The sequence below is a fragment of the Homalodisca vitripennis genome, chromosome 2 (assembly GCF_021130785.1).
Source record: "Homalodisca vitripennis isolate AUS2020 chromosome 2, UT_GWSS_2.1, whole genome shotgun sequence".
Classification (NCBI taxonomy): Eukaryota; Metazoa; Arthropoda; class Insecta; order Hemiptera; family Cicadellidae; genus Homalodisca; species Homalodisca vitripennis.
The window spans coordinates 209,736,387-209,748,198 of NC_060208.1; the positions used below are offsets into that span (position 1 = coordinate 209,736,387).

The following is an 11,812-nucleotide window of genomic DNA, read 5'->3' on the forward strand; positions in this document are numbered from 1 at the left end:
CAAGGAGCAGAGGGAAATACTGGTTACTAGTAGAATTTCTTACACACGGTATATTATACAGCTGCATATATTATAATAAGAGATTTGGCATTCATTATATTTATAGAAAAACTATAATTCAATTAATGTGCAACTGTTTGTAGATTTTTTGTCGCCTCAAAGAGGGGGATGCTGAAAGTTTGGCCGTGCTGTCAAATGAAAAAATCAACAGTGTCCTTAGTAACATAAAGAGGTAAGTCTTTGTTCATAAACTTTATCAAAAACCTTCCAGGTACTTTTATGATAAAAATTTTTCTGTGAAACTGTCTATGTATGAGTATAAATTATACCTGAAAATTTAAATGGGGGTGCTGAAAAGTCTAGAAATGGTCTAATATTTTCTCTATTCGTAAACTTACAAACATAAAACTTTGTAGTGACAGAGCAAAAAATTGAACTTTTTGATGCAATCAGTAGCTCTTGTTCATCATTGTTACTAACCATTAAAAATTGTTAATGAGAAATTAAACTAATTAAAGCAACTTCCTGAATTTTCTGTAGAATTTACAGTTTACTTTTAAAATCTTTGAACTGCCACTATTTTGCATTGGATAAATATTTTGGAATGCGGTTTGCAGCATACTTCTTTGCTTGACTAGCCCTTTAAAATGATGTGCATATCGACCTATGCTTACATTAAAAATTTACTTCTGACTCCTAATGGATTGTTTCCGTAGAAGAAAAGCAGGACACTGAATACATCTTAAAGTATATCTTTGTGTGCATTAATCACGTGTGAATTTCGTAGCTTCATCTGATATGGTTATAATGAAATTAAGTCATTCTTGAACTTGCACATGAAATCAGTATTGAAACTTTTGAGTGTCACATTTTTGTGTGTCACATGATTTGTGGCATGGTGTTCTACTAATTAAGACCTTTAAAATGGTATGCACATCGACCTATGCTTACATTCAAGATTTTCCACCAACCCCTTACTGGCCATCCCCCTGAGGTGGTGAAGATCAACTGTGTCAAAAAGTTAAATTTTGTAATACCTTATGTCTCTGTCCAAAGTTTTATGTTTGTAAGTTTACGTCAACAGAAAATATTATACCATTTCAAGACTTTTGAACACCCTTGTATAATAATTTAGCCTTATAATTTGATGTCATTATTAATTTACATTTTATTGTCTCTTTCTCATCCTTCATTTTTGTTTCTTAATTTTCTGCAATTACATTTTTTATCTATTCAACCATTTTAAGTTTTAAAATTTGAATTTTGAGGTGAGCCAAATTTGTATTGTTTGTAAACCACTCCAGTGGTACTCCATATAAAACAATCATTTCCCGTCCCTCTCACTTTTTGTGACAAGTATAGTACTATTGAAATTAACGTATCAGTTTATTAACTACAGATTTCCAAAGTATCACAAGCAAGGACAAAAAGTGTAATGATACTTAAATGCCTATTTATTTAAGCCTGGATTGTCAATACATTGCGGTTTGTACCATGCAGTTACAGGTGAATGCTAAAAAGAAGTATTAGCAAGTGCCTAGGAAAGCAGTAACTAAAAATTCGGTTGTTTTAATCATCAAATATCAAAGTTCACTTTATGTGTGTTTTTCATAAACTAACATAGTTTTGTTCTTAGGATACACTTGTATTTAGATGGCGTACTGGCTGTGCTCGAATTAAAATTTAAAGAGGCCTTAGACTCCATCATATTTAAAAAAAATTTGAATGTAACAACTCTTGCTGTAATGTTTTATATTTTTTTGCTGTGCTGTCCTTCCTGTTTTTATGGGTTGGTTGCCAGTAAGGCCAATCTTCATAGCCGACTTTGTTACACCAATCAAAATCTACTTTTGAAAAAGCCAATACAAATCTGTTACATAATTTTTAAGAAAAATATAATATTTTATGCAAATAAAAATACAAACAAGCAACTGGAACTATTCCTTTGTATGCTTTTTGCACCAACCCAGTAAGCATCTCACATTTGGTATTCAAGTGAGTTTTCTTTTATAGGCTGTTTCCAATTAACGAGCTCATTACAATATTTGTTTGCCTGTAGTTTCTACATATTCTAGTACCAGTTTTATATGTGTTCGGCTTTACTCTCTAAAGTAACTGGTAATGTTGAGAGTTCACAGTATTCTGACTGATAACGCATTTGTGTCCAGACTGGCCACATTCCCAGACAAGAGGTCCCGGGACCTGGAAGTCACCAGTGAGATCAGTGACAAGCTGGGAGTGTCCCAGCAGCTGGTGGAAGACATTGTCAATCTCATCCACTCGAAGAAGGAGATGGGAGCGACCATCGATAAAATCAGGGTGAGTGTTTATTTACTGGGGAAGTTGGTACACGTGGTGTTCATTATCTAAAATACACTTTACCTTATCAGTGCTAAAAAAGGTTGTTGATTTGAAATATTTCTCCAAAAAAAAGTACAAAATGTGTCAAAGTATGTCCTTGAGAACAAACTATTTAAAGGTTGATTCTGGTATAAATTCAAGATATTAGTTTACGTACACTATAGAAATAGTGATTAAATTAACTAATTACAATCTATGGACTTTATTAAGAAGTCTAAAGAGAAGTTTATGGTAAAATGAGAACTTGTGAAGACTTTTCTCCTTACGCAAATGAAGTATTCATCATTCAAAAAAAGCTGTCAGAATATTGGCAGGAGTCAATAAATATCATAGTTGCAGAGAACTTTCCAAACGTTTTAAAATTTTTATATTATTCTCTTTATATATACAACAATGCCTACTTTACCTCTGAGCGAATTTAAGGTATAAGGATAAGGTAAACCTAAGGAAAAATGTTCACAATATTATGAAACAAGAAGTTGTAACAATATCAACTTACCTCGAACTAGACTAACGAAAGCCAATTGATGACTATTAGACTATACAATAAGTTACCATTAGATATAAGGATGCTAAGTGATATGGAATTTAAAGCTAAACTAAATTATTTTCTTTGTAAAAGATCATTCTATTCAATGGAGGAGTACATCTCAACAGTGTGGACGAAGCAAGACTTTTAGAATGTTCATTGTTTTACTAAAGTTGTAACATTGTATTGACGTTCCAATGTATCTGTGTGAAATATTTTCTGGCAGAATATAATTCTTATTCATTACATTTTAATATTGTCAGCGTTAGATTTAACAAAAAGCGGACACTGGAATGTAAACATCTGTAGATATATTGTAACATTTTAATGGAATAAGAAATCTATTTAAAAGGAATAATGAACTTTTTGCTATTTATATCACTATAATATTATAAAATCTTGTATTATTTAAACCTGATATTATCAGTTTAAAATATTATATTTTTAGAGGATAAAGTATAAATATGTTGCTTGCAGGAGGTGTACGGGGTGGACAGCCAGGTGGCAGTGGTACTGCAGGAACTGGTGGACTCTCAGGTTTGCCTGCGCTGTGGCATCAACAAGACCCGCTTGGTTCACCGTGAGCACAGCCGACCGTGGATTATTCGCTCGTACCGCCTACTGCGCTCAGAGCGCGAGAGGATCACAGTACCTGACCATAACCGCCATGGCATGCTTATAAACATCAGTGAAAACGCTGAAAAACTCCCGACCTCCTCAGGTACGTTCACAAGTAAGGTGAATGTGGTACTGTCTTATGTTACTTGCAGCGGAAACTGAACGTATCAATAGAGTAATTACGTTAAGATACGTACGACGTTGCTTTCATCATGACTAAGCATTTGCTACATGAAATTTCATTAATTGAAGAGACAGAATCAAGTGCTGATATTTTTAACCCTTCACACACTGTAGACGGATATATTAGAATGGTAGACTAACCAAAACGCCAAATACAGTTATATCCGATATTATAGATTATGTCTCTTGAAGAGTTTTTTAGTTCATAAAAGGCCTTCGAAGTCCCCAGTGCACGCTCTGTGCTTGTTGTGGTTGCCGAGGAAGTATTTATAAACGACCTTCACTCTGTGGTAGGGGGCCCTTTGTCTAACTCCGACCGCCTGCTCGACAGTTCTGCATCTCCTACAGAGTCATAACCAAACATATCCGTGGCGTGTATTTTACTACTTTCTCGGTAGTTGTCTACTACGCATCTCGTTATTATTCTTCATTGTGTGGTATTAGTGTGTGTTGGTGTGTGATTAATTTGAAATATTTATCTTCTTTTATAGTAAAATGTAATTAAATGTTTCAGTTTAATTACATTTTACAATGAAATTTAAATGTATTTGAAATAAACAGTTTTGTTTATTTTGATCAATAAATACGCTAATTTTAAGTAAAATGCCCTGTTTTATACTTTTTTTTTGCTTTTATCTTTTATAATTTGGCTATAATAAAAATTAGCTTTGAACTTTGAAAAGAAACAACATTTTTTACTTGTCTTGGTGTTATAGGAAAGTTAGTGGATTAGTGGTTTGCGAAGGGTTAAAATGTGTAAAATACCAATAGAGGGAAGTAAACAATGTAAGAGTAGCATTTGCTCGTGGAAAATTACTTAATTGTTTCTTTTTATTTGTATTTCACATTTACGTGGTAGATAGCTTAGAGTAAAAGGTGGACGTGGTGTAGATCACCCAACTCATGAATTAAAATTGTATTAACTCATTTCGTAAGTAGAAAGATGGTCTATGGTGGTCTCTATTTTTTTATAATGTTAAAATTGTGAAAATACTGCACGAATATTTGTTATAGGTCCGGAAGAACCAGCTGACAACATTGAAGATCATAAGATGGAAGTGGACTCAAAGCCGAATAGTTCGGAGATAGAGCCGGTTCCGTCGACCAGCAGTGCTTCCCCTCCCTCCCTCCCCCCACGTCAGCGGCGACCCCCAACCCACCTGGACAGTGCGGAGCCAGACACCTGTCCTGACTCAGGAGTTAAGAGGTCCTCAGCGAAATTTGTTTCCTCGGGCCTCAGGAAGATCAAGAAGGCAGCTCCAATCGAAAACAAGTAGGTGACAAAGAGGGCCATTAGTTCGATAGATAAACAACATTACCAAACTCAACGTATTTGTTTCCTAACACCTCACAGTAATAATAATGACTTTATTACCATCATAATATTGTGTAAACTGAGGTTTCAATCTGTAATGTTAAATCAGTTTAAAGGCCATTATGTTTATGTCTTAATACTATATTAATAAAAGGAAAATATTTTTATGGATTTTGGTATCCTTAAAAGTTATTTATCTAATTGAAAAATTGAAAAAAAAACTAGTTTAATATCACGAAAATTGAAGTACTTAATGTTTTAAAACGGGTTAATTCCCAGCTTTTCTGGTTCTCAGTGACTTTGATGTGTCCTTGATTTTTGTTTCTATGACGTTTAATTTAAATTCAGTTCAGATTCTAGTATAATAAGCAATTATAGAGGTGTTTATTGATGTGTAGAATCTTGGTGTCGATTGTACAAAATCGCATATTAACTTTATAAAGGGTAATTTGGTGCTTTCTAGGAATGGGCTAATTCCAAAATATTTCAATCCTTATTTAAGAATGTTTGATCAAAATCTCTATTTTGAATGTCATTCCAGTTCAGTTTTACTAGTTTTTACGGCTAGCCTACTAAAACATTTTAATTTTTACTAAGCACACTTCCACTTGTTTCTAACATGCATAAAAATGAAATTTTAAATGAATTATGTGTAATTTCTGTTAGATGTTATTCTAGTCCCATTCATCCACAAGACAAGCACACGTTAATATTAACATGTAAAAACGTATGTGTTTAAATCTTTAATGCTAATTATTTTCTGTGGCATGTTGGGGTTTTGCACATGCAATAATCGTTCACTGTGTATTAAAAACCAATAAAACCGTGTTACATTTAACCTTAGAACTGGCAATCGACATAATGTCGATCTGACTCACATGTGTTTTGAAAGTTCGTGTAGTACATAAATCAGCACTACCACCACTATTATATGTGCCATTTAAAATAGAAAGAATTGCTGATTTCAGTGGTTAAATTTGTTTTGCTGTTTTGACAACATAGGTGTCACAGCGACGTCATAAAACTTTCCAGAAAGCTTATGTCTTCATCTAACAATTTTGAAAATTAGTGATATATCATGGGTTGGTTTATAGCTTTGTTTTAGGCTGTACTATGCTAAATTTTGGAACAATTTAGTTTTAAAATTATTTTTTGTTAATTTTTGAAAATAATTGTTCCCATAGTAACATATTTAGGTGTGTTACAACAGTTTTCAAAAATAAAAAATGTAGATATTGTTTATAAATTTATTTATTGTTTTATAGTGCATATAATTCTCTAAATTTTGTGTAAGAACTATATTTTTTGAAAATATTTGAAAATAATCGTACCCATACTAACAAATTTAGCCCTTTCTGTACTATTTGTAGTTTTTACATTGTATATAATTTTTCTTCAAGAGGACCTGGGTACAATTACATATTTTCTGAACTAAATAAAATTAAGAATAAATAAGCTATCTCAGATTCTAATATTTATAATATTATCACACTTTACCCAAAGCAGTCCTACCACTAAAAAAAATACATTATATGTAGGAAATAAATAAAATTTCCCGATTATATAAAAAGTGAGGCTAAATTTACTTGTTTTAAAGGAAAGTTAAAAGAGTTTTTGGTAGGGCTAATTTTATATTCTTTATAATAATTTGAGTACTTTCCCTTAAGAACTTAATATTCATTTTGTAATAGTGAGTACATACTGTTTAGTACTTGTTAGGTATCTTTTAAAAATTAAATTATAAAATCTAGATTACAATTATATATTGTAATTTGACTACTTTTTTCACTAAAGTGACTGTATTTAATGTACTAAATAAGCAAATGAATAAAGATTATTTTCATTTGATTTTTCACTGAAATTGTGAACCAATTAATTGGATTTGTGAATGTAATGTTAACGCTTTGCACTCATAGGACCAAGTGCAACCTCAACGTGTGCGTGCGGCCGTGGATCAGGATCAATGGTACTCTGAACAGAAGAGTTCTGGACAAATTCCTGTCCTCGGTCCTGGGTCACATCATGGTCGTGCCACTCGGCTCACTCAAGATGGTTCAGGACCGGTTCACGCCAGCCTTCCAACCTCACCATACCCGCGAACTGGTTGAGGTAAGTGTCCCATGTATGATAGTTTGAAAAAAGAAATTTTTTAACTTACTTAGGTTGCCATTGAGGTCTGATAAATGATAAAAACCGGTCGTGATAAAAACATTTTAGGCTACAATCCTATATTGGTAAATGTTTTCTTGAGAGTGCCAAGTTAACTTATAATTACGTAAATCATAATAATATGCTCTATTTTGCTATTTTTATCATCTAAATTAGGTTAAATGAGTATAATTTGAGAAAAATGTTAAGATTTTCATATTTTTACTTTAAAAAATTTAATGTAGTAAAGCTACTACAATAATGTTCTTGTACTCATCAATCCCTAGAAAGAACGTATTCAACTTAACTAAAATAATCCTCAAATTGTAATACGAATTAGAAATGTAGCCTCGAAAAGTGTTTGATATAAATATACAATAATAAACCTTTTAATACTTGTTATAGATTTTATTTGTACAGTGTACATTTTGAATTCAATGAATTCATCATGAGATACTTGTAGGTCAAGGTAAATAAAGTAAATAAATAATTGAAACCAAATTGTCATGTTTTTAACTACCTTGGTGGCTAAATTTTTGTATTTATTGTTATGTGTGATCTATCGTTTTTTTCAATTTATATTTTTTAAATATCTATTGAATAATACATTTTTTTGCATCTATTCCTATCAAAACTCTTTTGTTCAAACTTTGGATTTGCCCTCATTATTCAACACATTATAAGGACATTAGTGTAAAAAAATACATGAGCGAAAATTGTACCCTAAAATAGGTAGGTTGTGCTCAAATTGTTTTTAACAATAGAAACTCATTCAAAAAGTGTGTTGTTTTAATGCAGAAACATCCTATTTTTTTGTACTTTTTGATTTACCCTAAGAATCTAAGTAAGAATTTACAAGAGATAAATTGATTCTAGAAATCTAATACCCACTTAGTTTGCCAGTGTTTAAACTTGAGCTTTCTTTTACAGATCCTAGCAGAAATCAACTGTATCAAAATGATGGCAGTGGGAAATTCTCACAAGTCAACTCTGTTTTCCAAGCCGACACAAGTGTCTCTGGGTAAGTACAAAATGTTATATTTTTTACATGTGCAAATCACTGAATTGTTTTTCTCCAGGAGGAGAGAAAAATCTTTAACTTAACTTTGGAAAATAGACAGTCCGTAAGCTATTTAGAGTAGACTCTGGAATCTTTTTTCCTAACCAAATCAATTTAATTTTGAGATCAAACTACAAATTTCACTTGTTTAATCCAAGAAAAGTATTTCCTTCATTTCTGGCAGCCTAATATAATGTTCTTATAAAAGTAATAAAGAGAGATACAGGTGCAAAAAGATATATAATAACTTAAACTCAATTTTGTATTTTAAAGTATATTTATTCTAAAAAAAAAAAAATTTTTGTAAAAAATTAAATTCTTTCAACTTTTCAAACTAGAGTAAAAATAAAACATTATTTTTTTTATATTTATAATTACATGCTTTGACACTTTTTAGATCAAATTATTAACAAATAAGAAATAATTCTAAGATAAGAAGTTTAATTATACCAAATTGTAAAAAAACATACATATGCATTTCTGTCGCTTTGGTCATTTAGTAACAGGATTATTCAGGTAATGAAACAATAAAAATTCACAAACTAACTTAACTAACTAACTTAAATCAGCAATTTATGTAACAGATTGCCAACATTTTCATCCATTGTATTCCTCAAGAATGACCATTATAACAAGAATAAAATTAATAGGAAATAAACTGAGGATTAACACTAATAATAGAGTAGGACACGTGTGGATCTTTTTTTAACCCTTTTAGTGCCAAAGTCTGTTTATATGGATGTTTGGAAAACTACTGAGAAACTCCAATGTCTTTATATATACACGACAGTCAGAGGCAGATTACAGAGCATCCAAATGACAATTAAATCTTCCGCTTCTAAGATTTATTTGGCAATTGATTTTGTGTTAAAATAGTTTTGAAACAATTTAGAGATAACACGTGGTAAAGACCAACACTTGGAAGAAATTTCATAATATTGAATGTGATCACAGTACATTAACTATATACAATGAGACATAATTTGTTACATATCGTATTAAATAGTTTTATTTAAATAATTTCAAAAATAATAAATTACGCTAATATTAAATTGTACATTATTTTATTTGACACAAGTTTTGTTTCTTCACACCTCCGCCTACATTTCAACTATCACAATGTTGCCTCTCATTAAAAGCCTTTTATTTCTCACATACAGTATAAAAGTTTTCAATTTTTACTCTTCATGCTTAGTGTAGAACAATTGAATGTTCCAATTCACCTTCCTTTTATTGCAGTGTCTGGTATCTGACACTGTCTCAGACTTGACTCCTGGAATCTGGAGTCATGTTCGTCAGATACCAGACGCTACACGTAAGAGGAAGGTGAACTGGAGCTAAACTCAAAATTCAATTGAATCAAACGTTCCCACCATAGCTACGTTATGTGTGAATGTTACAGTTCCTGCCACAGGCTTGGAAAGTGAAGAAAGCATCCTTTTAGAGCCAGACTCTATGGCTGTGTCTCGTCTGGCTTGTTTCATCGGTGACACTGCGTACCGTAAGGACATCTACTCCACTGATGGCGACAAGTCTTAGAGGCTGTTCCACTAACTTTACTGTCTGATGTCGTTCAGTGAAGAGAGAGAAGTGAAACAAGAGATCGAGTTTTAAGACTTTTATTGGATAGGAAGAGTGGAGCTTGCGATTACCGAGTTAAAGACTTAAGAGGGTCTGTAGTCAGCTGCTATCGTACATCTGAGGCTCTGCTTTTAACATGGGGATAAAGTTAAAAACTGCATTATAAATGTGAACTAAAATACAAAAAAAAACATAGATTTTCTTTTCCTCAATGTTAACGAATTCTTATAAATATGATTATTTATTTATACTAGTTGTTTATAGTTTATATTCAGTAGAGTTTCTAATGTGGAAAATTTATAGTGAAATTATAAATTATTACTATAAACATAAAATAGTATTTTCAGTAATTCATTATCATTGTAACGATAAAACCTAAGTTTCAAAATGAAACATTTATGAATTAGATTCGAGTTGCTATTTTAATTGTCGCCTGAGATGCGCAAACAGCAGCTAACGTGCGTGCCCTCTTAAGTTCGAACATGAATTTTGTTTTAAAAGACTAATTTTCCAATTTGGTAAAAGGAAGTTTTCTGCTCTTTCTACCTTATCCAAACCATTTTATTGTATGGTGATGTACATTGTAACAGTAAATCGTTTTTAATTTTGTTACCACATCTTTATTGTACTGATTAAATACCTTTTCCTCTTATATCCAAATAATTACATCTCACTTTATTGTTATTATTTTCTTACAAAATGATTGATTTGCAACTAACACTTTTAAAATGTATCTCACAACATGTCAGTTGTTGAAATGTAGAAATCAATTAATGTAAAGTTCATAATTTTTGAGATTAGAATTAATGTTAAAAATATATACATATTTTTTGTCTATCTTGTTTTATGCTAGTTATACATTTTTATGATTTTAAACTGCCACTATCTTAAACATTTTTGAAGAGATCATAATTATTTTTAAAAATGTTTTAATCTTTTTGGATAAAATACTAAATTAGGTTGTAAACTTCTATCTAAATAGTTGCATGTATATCTTGACAAAAACTTAATGTAACATATCTTTTTTTTATAATTTTAATAAAAAATTAAATACTGCTGTATTATTTATTCAGAAAATTATTTAAAAAATAATCAATAACTTTAACTTCTAACTGAATATGTATCTAAAGCTACACATTTTTAGTAGTTTAGTTGGAGTTTATTTCCAATTATTAAAAGCTAGACTGAAAATAAACTTATCTGTTGTTGATGTATGAAGAGGTGTTATCACTGTGTATTTTGAAGTGATAATATGGTATCAGTATTACGATAACTAACAACAATGATGGGGAAAATTAATTCAAGTGTAAGTGTTTCGAGCCAACAGCGCAGTATTTCTCAATCATCAACGACATAAATTAATGCATTTTAATAAATCTTTCTTTATCTCACACATTCTGGTCTAAGCAATAAATCAAACATTTTTTGTAAATAAACAATGTGAGATGTTTAAAATCAGAACATGCAGTTTTTTTGGATTTTAAAAATTGCTGCTTTCTTAACGGACAGCACTGAAAAAGGAAAATAAATACAAGAGTATAGTAAGTCTAACTGGAAAACATACAGAAAGGTTGTGATATATTTCTGTCCACTCTTCAGTTGGTTAGAGTACCTACAGTTTTGGTGGGGATAATATACCACAAGTTAAGGTTAACATAATTAATATGGTACCCCAGTTGTGATTTCACAAGAAATAAAAAAAATATCAAACATATTACGTTAGTTACAAAATGCATGCTACAACTGACGTTCCCTTTTTTGAATGGGCTGTCGTTTTTGTCAACATTGAATAACTTCTCCTACACCTCAGCCTTAAGTGATACAAAGTCAAAAATAAATTTGATTTATTTTTCATTTAATTTATTTGCAGCAGAACCAACTTGCAAACCTTTAGGTTTTTCGTCTGAAATGTGAATCACTGAGCCTATCAAGCTCAAAAATAATAATAGTGAGGCACTTAATATTTACAGCTAGTGTCCTTCTTGCCGGGAAGTACCCAATTAACTCATAGGAACCC

General features: G+C 31.3%; 1 protein-coding gene across 1 annotated transcript in view; it reads left to right on the forward strand.

Moving 5' to 3' along the window:
• LOC124355377 (general transcription factor 3C polypeptide 1) overlaps nt 1-10,412 on the forward strand; it is a 109,339-nt gene extending 98,927 nt beyond the window's left edge. Inside the window, exons 30-36 of the mRNA XM_046806495.1 lie at nt 144-232; nt 2,169-2,319; nt 3,368-3,611; nt 4,706-4,964; nt 6,923-7,115; nt 8,085-8,175; nt 9,617-10,412. Coding sequence (XP_046662451.1) covers nt 144-232; nt 2,169-2,319; nt 3,368-3,611; nt 4,706-4,964; nt 6,923-7,115; nt 8,085-8,175; nt 9,617-9,753 — 1,164 coding nt within the window. The 3' untranslated portion in view covers nt 9,754-10,412. The remainder of the gene's footprint in view (nt 1-143; nt 233-2,168; nt 2,320-3,367; nt 3,612-4,705; nt 4,965-6,922; nt 7,116-8,084; nt 8,176-9,616) is intronic.
• Nucleotides 10,413-11,812: the final 1,400 nt, after the last annotated feature.